We start from the raw sequence: 17,823 nt of genomic DNA, 5'->3' as shown, positions 1-17,823 counted from the left end.
TATGATATCAATACATTCTGATTCAAATTTCTTCATATGATTAAAGTTATATATTATTTGATATTCCCTGATTAATCATAGGAAGAACTGAAGGAGCTATGAAATCTACCTGATTCATTTCAGGATATTGAATTTATATGCATTTAATTACTCATTATATAATAATCATACTCTTTATATTTTTTAAAGTATGTAGGTATATAATGAATCAAGTAATTTGAGATAAAATAGTTCTTTTAAATCCATGGAAATAAATTATATTCATAACTTCATGGATAAGATAGAAGGCCGCTGCTCAAAGGGCTCCTAATGTCTTTAATGAAGAAGAATTAAATTATATTTATAGACATTTTCCAATGAACAATCAATAACATTGATCCTAGACCAGAGTTTAAGAATACAAAATTTAATCCTCATAAAACAAAGAAGGGATGATTTTATATTTGTCATTTCTAATCCTTAATTACTGATTTGAAGCCCTATGTACATATTAATTTGAAAAAGGTACCAACTAGCTTCTCCAATCCATTTTTATACATTTACATTATTTCAGGGAAGCTGAGACTGTTGCTAACTGCAAGAGAAATAGATTAATTATTAGCAATGAAACAGTTTTTTAGATATCCATAAAGAACAAAATCTATCAGAATATTATATTTGTAGTTTTTCCAGTTATTACTCGTCAGTTTGTGGATTTTTATAACTTTTTAGTAATACAATGCATTATTGTACCAATGGAGATCCACTGGTAAACCAGTGCATCTCCAATTTTTTTGTTTTGCGAATACACTCAGAGTATCTTCAGATTCTGCACCCTTCAATATCTTATTCTAACTAAGGAAATACTTCATTTTGTATTATTAAAGAGTTACAAATATTTGTTAGCAGTATTTTTCCGTTCCTCTAATGAAGGTTAACACACAGTTTGAGAAGCTTTGGTCTATACTATTGTCCATTGAAATGAATTGCCTTCATATTTGATCAAATACAGATAAGATCAACTTTTTCTCAGAGATAAATATTTTCCTCTGTTAAAAGCATTTAAGTAATTTTCTTATTAATAAAGCACGATTTATCTGTATGCATAAAACAGTCTCAAGGTAAACTATATATAGTGCTCCCTAATGTATGTCCTATACATCTTTTTTATCTAAAAAATAATAATGTAGTCGTATTAGTGAAAAATTGTAGGAGTGTATATGTATCATCAAGCATTTATATTTATACATTTATATTTTGCTTGTTTTGAAATTAAAAATATTGAATTTGTATTGCAATGAATAGACTTAGGATTTATGAGCGATATTTTTGACCAAACTGAGCAAAAAAAAAAGCGTTTAAAAAAAATGAGCACCCAAAATATCAAAATTGAGCAATTTGTAGTTAAATAAAAATACAACTTTATAAGGATAATTTAAAGTAATGATTGTTGTTTTATCAGTAGAGTCGGTAGGATTATATATTTTGATTTGGGAAGGAGGTTTGGTTTTTGGATTTTTTTTTTGAAAAAGTTTCAAAAACAAAATATTTTTTTTAGGGGAGAGTGAGAAAACATGTTACACTGGCAATAACTTCAAAATGTAAAGTTATCAAACCACCCTGTTGTCATACTATTGAATGTATTCCTTCGTTTATCTAATCAACATAAAACCCGGGTTGCCTAATGCTTACAGTTTCGACATTGAAATTTTTGACACAAAAATTAGGTTTTAGGTAAGTGTTTCTTGAGATATATTTATATTATAAAACATGAGATTTTAATTTAATTTTATTAAATGTCATAGCCGGGCATGTTGTTCAATTAATTAACATACTTGTAATATATTATAAGTAAAGTTGATAATTCTGTAGAGAAAAACACGTGCAAGGAGAAAGGGGGGAGAAAAACTTATGGTATCATTGTTTAAAATACTTATGTGATTTTCAACTGCCTGCTTTATTATAATTTTTGAGAGTATAACAAAAGTATTTATTAGCAAAATGTTTAATGATGATATACTACGAATAATTGACTTAGATGTTTTTTATCCGTTACAGTAGATTTGAAAACGTCACACTCCATGAAATTGTAATTCATTATGAACCTTATTCTCAGAATAATAGCTAATGAAACGACAAGGTAGAGTATTTCGAAATATATTTGAAGTTCCAAGTTTAAAAAGAAGGCTTAAATTAAATATAATCTACACACTAAAAAATAAACCATCATACATTTATGTTAAATATAAAAAATTAATCAATTAGAATCATAATAATTAATAATAAGAATATATTATAAAGGCATAATATTGACATAATAGATTGATCCAAATAATATTTTCTTGTTCTGACATGAATTCAGTTAAATATGTAGAAACTTTAAGTTGCTAAACAAAGGCCCACCGTGGAGTTTAATCAAAAATACCATCCCCCTTTTTTCCTAATGTGGAAGTTGCTATATACAATTGTGCACATGATAGATGAGATCTAAATAATTATTAATAATTAAGTCAATGTCAAAATCATAAAATTAGACAATAAATATACTAATAAAATAAATGTTAGAATTAAATCCATCGTAAAGATTTAGTGCAAAATCTAATTATGTAGTAATGTCCAGCGATATTACTCTTTATTAAGGGCATCAAAAAAAGATTTTCCCCATTATTTATGCTCGTGTAACAACATACTATTGTCATGAAGGATACGCACAATTGCTAATTATAATGCTACACCCAATGTAACTACCACCCGTTGTTGTGACCATTTAAGCAGTTGTTTTTGCCTTTTATGAGTTTTTTAAACACCATTTCTTGGGACATAGCTAATCCTTAAGTGATAAAAAAAAGTAATATTTGTTGACTATATAATATTGGAAAACCTAATTATCATACCCAAGTCTTTAAGTGAAGAAACTAATGTCAGACAAACTATTGCAAACCCTTCAAAGCTACTACTCCCACTGTTGTGACCATTTAAGCACTTGTTTTTGCCATTTAATGAGTTGTGTATCCTAATTCTTGATCATTTTAGCTAAAATAGAACAATATTTTATGATTAGATTTATAAAAAAATGAATACTTACTCTTAGATGGTACAAAATTCAGAGTTCCATTTCGTAATTTGGTGTGGATGACTCTAAACAGGCAGAAAATTATCTTAACTTCACAATTTACAATCGAGGTATTTCTATAAATGACATCATTACCAACATCCTCCATTAATTAATGATGGTTCCTTGGGAAGGGAAGAATTTACCTGTGTATTTCTCCATAATTTTTTTGAACGTAGGATTATTAGCAATGGATAAGGTTATATTACATGCAATAAACATCTTTGTGAGATCAAAGTTAGAGTCTGACTTGATGTATTCATCGTTAACTTGATTTTATGGATGAATATACATACTCTTGTTATGAGATGAGGATAATGAGTGGCGTGTAATTCTAGACAAGGGACTAAAGGCACATTTATATCGATAAAACCAACAAGCCATCTGTTTCTCATCCGGTAAGTATTTTCCAAATTCCTCTATTTTCAGAAATCCAGACAGAAGGTGACGTTATTTTAGGCCTTTTATTCAGTTCTCTATCGACTATCAGTATCTAATATTATATTAATATTGAATAATAAAGGCGGGAATGATAACGTTCTTGATAGAAGAATATGTATATTATTTAATCAATGATGCCATAAGTATTTCGTCTCTTCTCCTCGCACGCTTTTGTATTCTTACCAAAATTATCACCATTAATGATTAATTTCAATATTCAGTTCACATCATTTATTTTGATTCCAACACTATGGAGCAGACTTGTTAATCCCCATATTTATTATATATACTCGTACTATATATATATATATATCTAATTATGTTTTGTTTTTTTGTGTAATTTCATGATATACTTTAATTATCAATCACGATAAATAGTAACAAATATTTTTTAATTTTATTATTAACTATTCTCTATTTCTGTAAATATTTTATTTGTTTATATTTATTATATTACTTTGTTTGTTTTACATACAAAAAGATATTTTTTTTTTATAGTTTTCCACCTAATGAAGAAGTGTTTTTGCAGTTGAATTTTCCCTCCAAAAATATCTTCAAAAATCATCAAATCTAACTAGAATCCATTTTTTTTCATTTCTTTTTTCATACCAGTCTAAAAAATGAGCAATTTACACACAAAGTAGAGAAATTTTTGAGGGATTGAGCCATCATTCACAAATCCTAATTATAGTACTGAAGTTTAGTAACGAGGTAAAGGACAGTTGGTGAGCGCTCTAGAGACTTAAGTACTCTCTGGCTCATCATCACGCTATATCTTTTTCTTCTCGAACTCTTAATATTATTATTTAATTCTTGAGGAGAGAACACATCATATAAATTGATATAATTATTGAGTTGTTCCGTGTCTATGTGCTCTTGAAAAACAGAGAGTAACACTTATGATTTTTAGGGAGTTATATTCTATATTATTAAATCAAAATCAAATTAAATCAATTACTCCAGGCAATGCCGATTACTAACACTAGTATTAATATAAACCTGAATTCCAAAAATATCTACATAGAAAATTCATCAACTTCAAGGAAATGATTTTTAGGACATACCATCTATCATTAATGTCGCTTATGTACTTCTCATAATAATTTATTGACTTAACATGCCTAAAGAGATTATGCACACATTTCACATATTTAAAAAAAAAGAGCTTAAGATACACTTTGTATAAGAACAACAATTCTGTTCAAATTAAGGTTCAACCCTCATCTACTTTTCAGTATTTCATAATGATTTAATTTCCTTGTCAGGACACGACCCAGACCATACCAATTGTATTCTTTCATTCAAATATGTTATGTACATAACTGTATAAAGCTGCACATAAATTACTTTAAAGATTGGTATAATTATATTATTAATAATATCTGGGTTTATTATTTCAATTGTTTTCAAAAATGGCAATCAATATGGTCATCATGAAGGAAAATATAAAATTGAGCTTTCGATCATGAAATGTACTAACTACATCCTTGATACAAGGGAAAAATGGAATAAATAAAGATCAAACAAAAACTTTCGTTAAAATATCGTGATGAATGAAAATCAATAATGGCGTTTCTTCAAATCCTTTTTCATTTAAAGATTACATAACATAAACTTTTTCGCAATCTCTGAAAGGATAAATTTCTTTTGTTCTAGGACAAATGACCTGACCATCATTCTCATCAGCCATTTTTACTAGAGCTTGTTCCCCATATACATAGCCATTAGGAAGCATTAGTGGAGGGTTGTGTTCATTGAGAGGAGTACCAGTAATATGACAAATGAGCCTTGAATGTGAACAATGTGCATTGGGAAGATTTTTCGCCAAATTATTCAAACAAGGTTCACAGACGGGACACTCTGTATTCCTTTCCTTCACAGAACGATAGCACATAGGTGTCTTGAGAGCAGATAGTCCAACTTGAAGTGCCACTGTAAAAACGGACTGATTGGACAATTGATACAATCTATAATTTTCTGTCCGAAACTGTTGAATCAAATCATTCCAACGGAAGTCTTTTAACATATCACAGTAAGGACTGATGATGGTATCTGTTGGAAAGACAAGAAGAGCCATTGCTCTTTGTACTGTGCTCAATTGTTCTTGATCCTCTGTGGCTAAATGCTTACGAGCATGTCTGATAGCATCCATTTTTTTATTTTTTTTTATTAACTCAATAAATTCCTGAAGTCGCATATCAAATTCCAGGGTTGACTTCATCTTACGAAGTTTTGACTTATTGTCATGGCACCAGGCTAGGCATTTTGTAACATCCTTTTGTGCAAGATCATCTTCAACCTCTTTTGCAACTAAAAATAAATGAATGTTGGTGAGATCCGTTATATCCCCTGAAAATTGAATATAATTTTTATAACAAACACGGATCAATCTCATAGGAAAAAGATATCAACTGTCTCAATGCAACACATCAAATGAATAATGAAGACTATTAGAAATATTGAATATTATTATTGATGTCATGTTTGTTAATAAAATATGATTCCCTGAATCAGCCAGCTTGATAGCAGTTTGATAGAATCCAGATCTGAGAAAATACTCCACAAGCATTCTATCCAATCGAACTTCCTTCCACGAGTCTGAAGGGATATCCCCAGTTGAACATCCTTCTGTCAAATGTTCAACTCTTTTCAAACAGTTTTGAGCAGCGGAAAGTTCATCTTCTGACGCCTCTGAGGATTTAGCCTGAAGACTCTTGAGCTTCTCTTCCAAAAATGTCAAAGTTTCCATGGCAGTTGAAACATTAGTTGACAGATCAACCTCCAGTCCTAGTGAAGGGGTAATTTGACACACTTCTCGATCAAGCACCTTTTGAGTAGCCCGGAAGCGTTTGTTTAGGATCTCATAGGGGACTTTGAGAGTAGGATGTTCTAAATTTTTGATATCCGCCATTTCTTACAAGATCTAGCTCTGAAATCACAAAATTATTAATATTTCGTATTTTTAGAAGTTATTTATGACAGTCACAGAGACAAAGAATAAAAGAAATAGGTTGCGTGAGTGCCTGGATTGATAAATTACCGTATATTTTATACGTCATATTTTATAGCCTGTAATAATTTGAAATAATTTATGGATTTAGTTATATGACAAATTATTTACAAATAATTTAACAAAGTTATGGAAGTCAAAATAGTTTTCTGGGAGAGAGGATTACCATTAACCTTCGAAATTTTCACTTTGATGGTAATCTCAAAGATGATTACAGTGATAAAACATATTAATTAAGACCACTGGTAGTCTAACTGAACAGAAGGTTCACAAAATTTTTCTCCTACAATTATTAAGCTATATACTCTCATAGATGATAGAACTGCTTCATAACTCTAAAATTCAGTCATCAACACAATTTTATCTAAGAATCTTCTTCGATCTTCTAGATATAGTATGTTATATTGTTTATAATATTAAACATCCAAATAAATTATCAATTATTTCAAAGTTGTAATTGACAAGAGTCTGATTGAATATTATAAAGGGCGGAAGAGGGCAAACCAGTAGTATAGATCAACGAAAAGAAAAAATGTATTTGATATAATGGACAATCATAGCGGGCATTTACCGGAGTTTGAACAAAAAAGAAAAAGATGTGCTGACTGTAAAAAAACAAAAATATAGAAAATCGAACTTTGATCATTTGAATGGGTTGTAATCTTGCTTTATACTTTGTAAGAGATAGAAATTGCTTTGTTATGTTTCACATGTAAATCAGTTATTATATTAATTTTAATCAGTTTTTCAATGTAGAATGATTACTAAATTGAATTATAAATAAAAAGTATATCAAAATAATTAAAAAAATGTTAAGAATTCAACTGCATAGTGTAACTTTAGTATTTTGTTTATACATAATAAAAAATTACCGTTCACACCCAGAGGGACACCATTGTCCCATGAAATTCTGGCGAACCTATTGAAGTTATGAAGCTAATTAGTTCTAATATGATCAAAGAGATCAAGAATTGACTATAATTAGGATTGATTTTCTGTTCAATTCCTTGTGGGTCTGAAAGGGTTAACTGAGATAGTTATCAATGCATAGCTCCTTGAATTAAGGCAATTTTTAGATAATTGTCTTATATTTTATTGTGTACAAATTGCAACAAAAAAAAAAGAGATGAATAATTTTAAATGAAGGATTTACAGTACTTAGGATGAGGATAATGCAATATTTGAATAGGTAAAGGACGATCAATATATATTACTGGTGTAATTACTGACTATTTAATACGAATTACAAAAATATAAGTATTCTGTAGAAATTAATAATAACCATATCATTTTGATAGATAAAAATAAATTGATGGTATCAATTATTAGTTGGTCATTAAGAATGATCAATGTAGTAATTCAATAACACATTTTAAGACAATGAAATTTCAACTTGTATACAAATTGCAACATGTACAGACATCTTAACTTGTACACAACATGTATATTATTATCAACGACTACTAAAGAGAAAGAAATAGGCCGATCTGGCTGAAAGTGTTTGTTCTTCCAAAAGATGTTACTAACCAAGGTTAATAGATATACAATATGTAATTGGGCTTGCAAGAATTTTCAATCTGATATATTTTACCCACTGCTACGGCAAGACAGGCAGATTTTGACCAAACACGCAACCACTCATAGTCTATGACATCTCTATTGCTAGAATTTTCAATTTACTGTATCGTAACGACTGCTGGGCAAGAAAAACAGATTTTAACAAAACACGCAACCACTCATCTACTATGATGTGAATATTGTGGAAGTCAAACATAAGTCGTACACGCCGTATAACCTCGTATTTACATTAACCTTGCTACTAACTAAACATAACCTCGATACGTACCAGTAGTGCCATTCGGCATCCCTCAGAATTTGCACGGACTTTTGAAACGACCCTCGTATATGAAATGTATTAATATTAACATACCAACATATATGTATTACAAATTTTGTCTAGATGAGAAGTCCATCTTTTATTTTTGTTAAAAATTGTCAAATCGTAATTCACGAAGAAAATTGAAAAAAATTATTTTCTACTAATTTTGCAACTTTTCCTTCATTGGAATTGTAAAGAAAGACACATACCTACCAAGATTTTTATCGTACTCTCAAAACTAAAATAAGTTATGAAGAATAATGTCGTTGAAAAAATAACTCTCGACAACTGGTTCATTTTTGCAAATATTGCTAAAATTTTGTTATAAAATATTATGGAAACTTGCAATTTAAAATTTTATTTCCAAAATGCATCGTTTTGTGGAATTTCTTCTTAAAAATTGAAAATTGATGTTTGATGAAAAAAAGAGAAAAAAAATGAAAGAAGTTGAAAAATTATGCAGAAAAGGACAGATACAGTTTTATGTGTCAAATTTATATGTAAACGAATTTCCGGACAAATTTCTACAAACTTTAATTATTTTATGAATCCAATATTCCATTGAAAATCCAATTTTTAGGACCTGAAAAAAAAACACAATATTTTTTCGTATAGTTGTTCATGAGACGCCAGTCACTTTTTGATTTATTATTAAACACCCTATCTAGTCTCCTTGAGCTCGAAAAAACCATTCTTGGGTTTTGATTATAAAATAAGTCTCCTTATTCAACCTAAAATCCCCACCCTTGTTTTAGTATGACTAAGTTCAAAAGCGGCACCCATGCAATGTTTTTAGGCTCCTAGGCCCAACGGTATGGGAACTCATAAAAGACACACACACAAACTCAATTTCATCCATACAGATTATGTATCTTAAATTAATCTAGATATTTTACATTCATTCAATTTTAATTATTATATACCAAAGATCACACCATAAAACACACTTATCGGATCTTTGCCACAAATTGATAACATATTGTTTATTAGAGAGTATCTTTCAAATTAACTAGGCATCGTTGAATGTTAAATAATAATTACTCAGAAATAAAAAGTATATATAAATTAACAATTACTATATGTATACAGACTTGTACCCCCGTTCACACTTTTTCCGTTTATCCGCTCTTTTCTAAAAAAATCTCTTTAGGCACTCATTTGTTAATTTATTTCCGTTCATATTTTTAAAAACGAAACGAAGAATACCGCATAAACTTTTGTTCAAAGGACATATATTAATAACTTTTTTTTACTCACCAGATGTCACTTATAAGTAGTGCTGTGTCAATCCTTATGTTTTCGGTCCTGTCCCATCTTAGTAGTAGTCCTATCCGCTATCAGTCCTTGGGACAGGTGTTTAAGACCATCGGTCTTTTGGACTGTCATTACTAGATCTGATTAAAAATAAGAGGTTGAGTGGTGTCATTCTTGTACCAAACTTTATAATTTTTTAGTACTGATATGCAGGACTGAACTGGACAGGACTGGAGTCTTAAATAAGGAATGACACAACCCAACTTATAAGTAAAGATGGGATATTTGTATGAAAAAAAAACTAAGTTTGCGTTTAGAAAAGGAAAAATCAATGACGGGAGGAAGTTTACGATCACACCTGTCATTATTTTACATGATAGAGTAGTATTGATCTATATATTGATTAGTAAGAATATATATAGGTTCCTTGTAATTCTACTTTATCTTATTCCTCCACGTTCCTCCTTGTTTCTCTCAGTCGTCCTGGATTCCTCTAATTGATTGCTTGTGTCTATCAAACCTCGTCAAGACACAACAGAGGCATTTTAATTTTTTTACCATATAAATAATGTCATGTTTAGAAATGAAGAAATTTGTACTTGATTATGATTCATATTCTAGTTGATTTATAAAGATGACCTTACGCTTACATATCTACACACTGTTTTCCGATAAGTGATCAACAAACAAATAAAAAGATTTGTTTACTTTTTAAAATGAAGATTACTAACTCTGTTACTTCTCATTTGCCTTGAAACTAATATAAACGAAATCATAATGATTTAATTCTTCATCCAATAAAAAGGTTTTTTAGTTGATAAAAGTTATATTCATATACCTAAGGATATATATTTTATATCTGGATTATTCCCCATAGGGCATGATCAAACTTAAACAGAATTATTATCTGCAAGGTGGTGTGACAGTCTGTAGCTTGTTGTCTGAGCTAGTTATTTAAAAAAAAATTCCCCATAATCAGAAGAATTTTCACAGCACCCTCTATGTGAGTAACATACACTTATATTTTATATTAGATAATTTTATCATACAGTAGTAGGTATGTTACAAAATCCTATTTACGGAGAGAAAAAAACTTGCAAGAGGTCTGCTCGGAAGTCTAGAAGTGTTTTGGAATTCCCCATATAAATGCTGGATATTGATGCAAGCCTGAAGATTTAAATGGAGAAAATCAATTTAACATAATTTATATATAGTTTAGATAATTTTTTAATCTTTTACACAATTCGTTGCTTCGTTTAATCGCACCATTCTTTGGAAAATAAGGCATCTCAAAATAGCTTTCCAAATTAGACATAAGGTGTTATGGTTCAGATAAAAAGTAAAATGGACGGTAAAAATTAATTTATCTAGTATTTTGTAAAGTTTTCAATCATATTTGTTTATGAAAAATACATAAGTTTTAACCCGATATCATTATCTTCAATCTTTATTACTGCACAATATGAAAGTACTTTTAACTTCTTTTTTTTCAATAATTATCATTTATTGTCTGGAGAGCCTGGGAAGAAATTCGTATACTCGTAAACTATGCCATTCAATTGTAGGTATTCTAAAGTATCATGTTTTGCACAATACTGTTCTTAGTAATTTCTGAAAATTTCTCTTGATGATTAAGAAAGTTGTGTTGTTTTATTGAAATAAAATATTTTATTAGATCACAGATTTTTGTAACATAAACAATACAAAAAAAGGCGTGAAGTTTTGATGATAAATTTGTTCCTTAATATTGAAGCTACAAACATGATTTTAGTATCAAAATGTCTTTTTTACAATTATCTATTATATAAAACAGGTTGAAAAGGAAAAAATTGAACCAAACCAAATGAAACTAAAAGGATTTTTTATCAGAAAAATGTGGAATGGATTTGTATTTCTTTACTAATTATCTTCCATTTATTTAACTAAATTATTCTGATTAGCCCTAGGGAGACCCTGTTATTTTCACATAAAGATTACAAAAATTTACGGTAACAATAAAATTAAAAAAATATATGGTGTCCCTGATTTAATTTTCTTTTGACTTGTGTTGTGCATCAACATACAAACAATATTGAACATAAATCAAGATAAAGAAAAAATACCAATTAATTATTTTACTTCAATTTATTATAATTATTTTTGATAACGTAATTCTATTATCTTCGCGAGTCGATGGTAGGATTAATAATGAAGTGGGCGCTTGAGACATTGATCTTCAATAAAACACCTTATTTGGAAATCTTTATTGAATGAACTCATCCATAGGCGCTTGAAGTGGGGAGGCAAGGGGGCAGCCCCTTGTATGCCCCAGAATCAAAATTAAAAAAAAACAGTTAGGCAATTACGTCACTCTTCCTACGTGTTTACATTTATTTATATAATTGTAGTGATGCGATGATTTTACAAAAAATCTTTTGAAAAAATATATTATTTAAAATTTTCTCAAAAATCGACAACCATTCACAAAAAAAAAAAAAAATTTGTAGAAAAAATTTCTAAAACCCATGGCTATTGTCAAAAAAATTTCAAAAACCCATGGCTATTCTCAAAAAAATTTCCAAAATCCACAACAGTTCAGAAAAAGAATTTTTTTGGATAAAACAATTTCAAAAGATAAATTTATATTATGAATTTTTTTTGGAAAAAAAAAGTTCATATATTACATTGATCGGAGAATAATTTAAAAAATACTTAGTTGTTCATAGAAAGTTAATTTTTTGGAAAAAAAATAATTTAAATAATTTTTGAATATTAAATTTTCTTGTTAAAAGTTAAAATTCCTTCATTTTGGAGGGTCTACTTTTTTCATAACCTAGAAAAGTAATAAATAATTTACTACAATTAATAAATAAGAATCGGAATTGCAAATTAAATATTATTTTCTCAATGCCAATTCCAGAAAAAACGCCCTATTCTTCCTTCATGTTCACTAAAGCTCCAAAGATTAAGATTAGACTCTACCATATATTCAGGAAGGAATCCTCAGTTGTATCTACAAAATAGTAATCGGCTTAGTCCTCTCCATCGTTGCTGGCCTGTAGAATGCAATCGATTTTAAAGGATTAAAAAAATCGATTGCGAGTATTGGGGTATTAGGCCCCAAACTACGCTTCTTAAATCCAAAATAAATTTGAAGGATTAGTCTTAGAGACTTCGGGAACTTACTAATACTAGTAAACCTCAGACTTATACAAGGAATTGTGCACATACCCCCTCTCCCAACTCACTTATACTGGTTTTATACCTTGTCCCATCCACCTAATTTTTGATCTTAATAAGATCTAATTTGTATTTATCAACCTTAGAAAAGAAAAAGAAAAAATGTAGTTAGCTAATCAAACGTATCTCCTCCCTATTGAATACTTATGCATTAAGTATCCTAAATCAACTTTCACTTTCAGGAGAATAATAAGATCGAGGCAAGATAATATAGATCATCACCTGACAGGGGCATCCGCAGAATTATATTTGGAGGGGGGAGGGGCTTGGTTTCGAAAAAAAATTCAAACAATTAAATTTTTGGTATAAAAATTTCATAGATTTACCGCTATTCACAAAAAATTAAATTTTTGGGAAAAAAATTTCAAATAAAATTTTTGGAAAACAATTCAAAAATTAAATTATAAATATTAAATTTTGCAGGGGAAAAAATCGATGGTTTTTCACAAAAGATTAAATTTTTTGGACAAAAAAATTGAAAAATTAATTTTTTTAGAAAAAAAATGGAAGAATTCCATTTTTGGATATTTTGAAGGGGCTGCAATCCCTCCAGGCCACCCCCTGCGGACGCCCCTGCCTGACAAGAAATTTCATGAAAATCGCAGGGATACTATGTATTCCTATTTATGGTCATTAAAATGAAAACAAATAGGGGGTATTTTTTCACGAAATATTATCACATTGTGATTACTATCATGCATATATGTAGAGAAATGTGCGATATCTCTAGCCCGAAATGAATACAAATAAATACTATTATTATCGCATTAAGTTTTTAATAAAAAAGCGTTCAATAAATATTGATAATATGACTCAGACCAAAAGGAAATAATAAATAAGATAAGAAACCCATTATAACGCGATAAAACAATGTATTGTTCCTCTTTATTATAGAGGACGGAGATTAAAAGGTACTGAGTAATACTTTGTGGATTAAAAAGTCGCCAAAAATACAATACAACCCAAAATCCTGGAAACCCAAATACCATATTTTGGGCTTGCGTATCTTTGGCGATGATATCCGTTTCTAGGAGTACATGATATTTGTACATGAAATAGTTCCATATAAGGGAGCTCATTAGTATCTGAACAAGGATGAGGAACAAATTGAATACCACAATCTTGTTTCGTGCAACAAATTGAAATTTATTCCATTGTTTATCGTTGTAAATAAAATAACCTATGGCGACAACAAGGAAAATAATCCCAAATCCATCGCAAACTCCATCAAAATAATAACCCCTAGAGGTTGGATTAGGAATTACCCGCGTTTCTTTGCAATGATATCTCGCCACATCCCCGTCCAGTGCATCCAAATAGTCTCTAACTTTGTAAAGGAGTACGCCAAGATGTCTTATCTTGAGTGATCCAATATTAGATATACATTTCGATGCTAAGCCTGCAACAAAAACACTTGAGACTGAAATACCATCCCCAGACAAATAAGCTGCAATGTTTGTAAAATATAACGTCGCGTGTGATAATGGACCATCGATATAGTGATTTGTTGGCCCTTGAATTAGGATCTTGATTGTTAAGGGACGAAATACGGAGTAATGACTCGTCGTTGTATTTATTAAATGATGTGACCGACTCAAATCAACGAATAAAGCAAAGTCCATCCAAATTATATAGATACCGATCGTCATCAATATTGCATTGAAAAGATTTGTGTTCATATATATATTTACCTGCAAAATACATGATTCAGTTCAAATGAGTAAATATATAATTATGCCTTTCTTAAAATAAACCTAAGGAATTTTGTGACTATATAAATGTGCCTTGATATTCGTGGTACCAGAAGCGGGGCGGAAAGGGGCATTTGGTCCCCTCCATTTTGGAACAAAATAACAGTTATTGTGTCATCAATATATTTATGACGTTATTTCTATAAAATTGCCATCCCCCACTTATGAATTAGTTCCGGCGCCTCTCTTTCATATGAATCCATAGCCACATATAATCTTAAATTTAACTTTTTGTTTATAAACACAGGAAAAATTAATTAATAATCATTAAATAACTTTGAGATACAAGTTAGTATCTCAAAAGTCTAAACACTAATATCTCATCCTTTATCCTATAAATTTTTGGTTAGATCTACTAAAAATGTCAAGTTGCATAATGGTTATGTAGGTATATAATAATTTCATATGAAAAAAAAGATTTAAATGATATTCAGTCCAATATTATTTTAAAAAAAATTGTTTCACCAAAGACATACTCGTACAGCCAAGTGAAGATAAAATTAATTATTTTAATATATATATGAAAAAATTATTAAATAAACAATTACTGGGACAGTGGTTTGAAGGGAAGCCTAATTCCTTTTTTAGTGTTCCTTTAATTGGTCAGATGGGGTTGCACTGATTAAGTATAAGTAAACATTGTAATATTACATTTACTCCATCTGACCTAAGAACCTTCTGTGAAGTCCTTATACATAAAGTGTATTTCCTTCTCTAAGAACGACCGGGGTAAAAACCCAGGTACACTGAGTTCAAATTAATAATTTCCCCGAGCACGTTGTTCATTGAAGTACATCGTTCCATACTCCTATAATTTTTAAAAGACCTCAAAAAATCCAACAAAATTGTATAAATATTAATATAAATGTTATTAAATAGAAAAAAAATTGGATTTATCTTCAAAAATGGGTAAATTAACGAATGTTCCGCAATCTCTGTAGTATTGCTGTTTTTCTAAGATATAAAAATTAAGAAATAAGGCATTTAAATTGTAGGAGAAACTGAATAATTAAATATTGATTATCGGTTTCAGTTTGGAAATCCAAAATCGGTCGGAGAACGTTATAATTTTTGTAAGTCCTAAATATTATTTGATCCCAGTTCGGGCTAGAGTCTAGATCAATCTCGTTGTCGAATTAGATCTAAAAAATTGATCTTGATCGGTTTAATTGAAAATGACTTTCTTAGAAATTATTATTACATAAAATATTTTTTTATTTTAATAACAGACAAGAAATTTGTTGTTTGACCAATTTCTATCTACAAAAAAAAATAAATATATATATATACATACATATATAACTTAAAACAAAACTGAAGAAATTAATTCGTTCTCTGACCGCGTCTCAACACTAATAGTACTATACACCATAATAATTATCCCAAACAGTTTATTAAGAGTCTGTGTTGTAGGAATCAATCCCTATACGTCTTGTATTTGTGTAGGTAAAACAACTAGAAAATGATAATATTTTTCTTTGTTTTACGTATACTTAAATTACTCAGAGTCTTTATATTTTACGTTAAAGAGAGAGCCTTAAAGCAAGTGCTCCAAATGTCCCCATAAAAACTGGCACTGAAGAAAATTAGGTCTCAGTCCTAGTTTCAAGTCTTAGAGTAACAATAACCAAATTGGAATCTTATGAGATTGTTTGAGTGTCATACAATATGATAACCCGACTCGTCATGCATAGTTCGCGGTTACTATTTTTGCGGTCCGCTATAGGGCCACCCTTAACTTTTGCAGAGCGACTATGCGAAACAGATAGCATGGGACTCAACTTCCAATTTATTATGATGATAACTGAGACCTGGTCTGGTTTTAGCGTTAACAGGAGACGAGTGAAGGATAAATGCAGGAGGCTCTTAGAAATTTCTTATTATATTCAAATTTTAAAGAAGGAAAATACTAAAGTATTTTTATAATTACTCTCAATTAAAGCTTAATCTGAGTCTAAATTGTGCTTTTTTAAATGATGAAATAATTTATCAAATATTGCTCTATTGGACACAGACAGTGACACCTGATCCATAGGTGCTCAGGAGTGCAGACTTTTTCTGGACTAAGTGTAATACTAATATATCAATAATAAAAATTTAAGGATGCATGACTATGACGTCATCATAATATACCCCCCACTCCCCCACCTACTTGTAGCTACTGGTGCCCCTGATGGGACAGTATTTGCGTCCGATTCGGACTCGTCCTTTAATTTAGGAATGTAAGCAAAAAAAATTTACCAGGACTTGATTTTTAGCTTCTTTAGGCATTATTACTATTTCTTTTCTTATCACTGATTAATATTTTACTAACGCATTTATATTTTATTTTGTCATTATTTGAACAAATGAGAAGTACTCAATTATTCATATCTCTCTTCCAACACCTTCCACCATTTCCCCACACTCTTTTTAGACTTTTTTCCGATTGTTGTGACAAATGTACATAATATTACTACAAGACTTAACAAACAGCATAGACACATAATAGAGATAAATATATTTATACAGTCACACATTATATATGGCAAATCCGTCCCTCTGTCGACAAATTTTGCTTTATTATCAAACATGTGTTGTATGGCGAACTACTGCGTTTAATGGGGATTTATTCTAAATTGACTTGAAACCAGTACCTATATGCAAAGCCACTACATCCTAATTCTGCATCGGTCTAAATTGAGGAATAAGATATGTTAATTAGAGATGGGAATTTGGAGTGCAAGCTAGACATACGGTATTACTGAATTGAGAACCTTGTTAATAGGAGCTGCTTGTTATATAATTTTGGGGGAGAAAATGAATTACTACTATAATAGAGGAAAACTTTTTTATTAAAAAAATGATTAGTGATGGGAAAAAGTTGTAATTATATTTAAATTCGTATTGATTCATTTCATTATGCATTTTTAAATCAATTTATACCAAAGATAAGCAATAATTTTTTTTTTTTTTTTGGAGGGGGGGGGGGAGACGTTAACTCACCACGACTCATTAAATAATGATCAAAAATGGAGAGAAAGAGCACTTTTTTTCTTTTTTAATCCCTATACTTAGTTTTTTCTTAACACATACCCCTTCTTCAATGATAAAATATTCTATATTCAAACGAATATCAAACTTAGTGATGAAAATCTTGTGTATAATGGGCATGTTTCAAAAAAGAAAACGAAAATCA

General features: G+C 29.8%; 2 protein-coding genes and 1 pseudogene across 2 annotated transcripts; all 3 read right to left on the bottom strand.

Moving 5' to 3' along the window:
* Nucleotides 1–4,429: 4,429 nt before the first annotated feature.
* LOC121124168 (E3 ubiquitin-protein transferase Katazuke) lies at nucleotides 4,430–6,533 on the bottom strand. Its single transcript, XM_071890936.1, has one exon. The coding sequence runs from the start codon at nucleotides 5,925–5,927 to the stop codon at nucleotides 5,133–5,135; it is 795 nt and encodes a 264-aa protein (XP_071747037.1). The 5' UTR covers nucleotides 5,928–6,533; the 3' UTR covers nucleotides 4,430–5,132.
* Nucleotides 5,962–6,443, bottom strand: LOC139906394 (E3 ubiquitin-protein transferase MAEA pseudogene; annotated as a pseudogene).
* A 4,790-nt stretch (nucleotides 6,534–11,323) lies between the features above and the next one.
* Cpes (Ceramide phosphoethanolamine synthase) lies at nucleotides 11,324–17,018 on the bottom strand. The gene is made up of 2 exons (XM_040719831.2): nucleotides 16,887–17,018; nucleotides 11,324–14,585 (listed from the first exon to the last, which is right to left on the bottom strand). The coding sequence occupies exons 1-2, from the start codon at nucleotides 16,914–16,916 to the stop codon at nucleotides 13,662–13,664; spliced, it is 954 nt and encodes a 317-aa protein (XP_040575765.1). The 5' UTR covers nucleotides 16,917–17,018; the 3' UTR covers nucleotides 11,324–13,661.
* Between the last annotated feature and the right edge of the window lie 805 nt (nucleotides 17,019–17,823).

The sequence above is a fragment of the Lepeophtheirus salmonis genome, chromosome 9 (assembly GCF_016086655.4).
Source record: "Lepeophtheirus salmonis chromosome 9, UVic_Lsal_1.4, whole genome shotgun sequence".
Lineage (NCBI taxonomy): Eukaryota > Metazoa > Arthropoda > Copepoda > Siphonostomatoida > Caligidae > Lepeophtheirus > Lepeophtheirus salmonis.
Note: the sequence above shows the minus strand (reverse complement) of the source record. Positions and strands in the feature narration are given on the sequence as shown.

Bases quoted from the DNA above. Each gene is read 5' to 3' on its own strand.
- Cpes (XM_040719831.2), bottom strand. From the start codon at position 16,916: ATGCCTAAAGAAGCTAAAAATCAAGTCCTG. The intron at 14,586-16,886 runs GTAAATTTTTTT...TGTATTTTGCAG, and splicing joins AAGCTAAAAATCAAGTCCTG to GTAAATATATATATGAACAC.
- LOC121124168 (XM_071890936.1), bottom strand. From the start codon at position 5,927: ATGAGATTGATCCGTGTTTGTTATAAAAATTATATTCAATTTTCAGGG.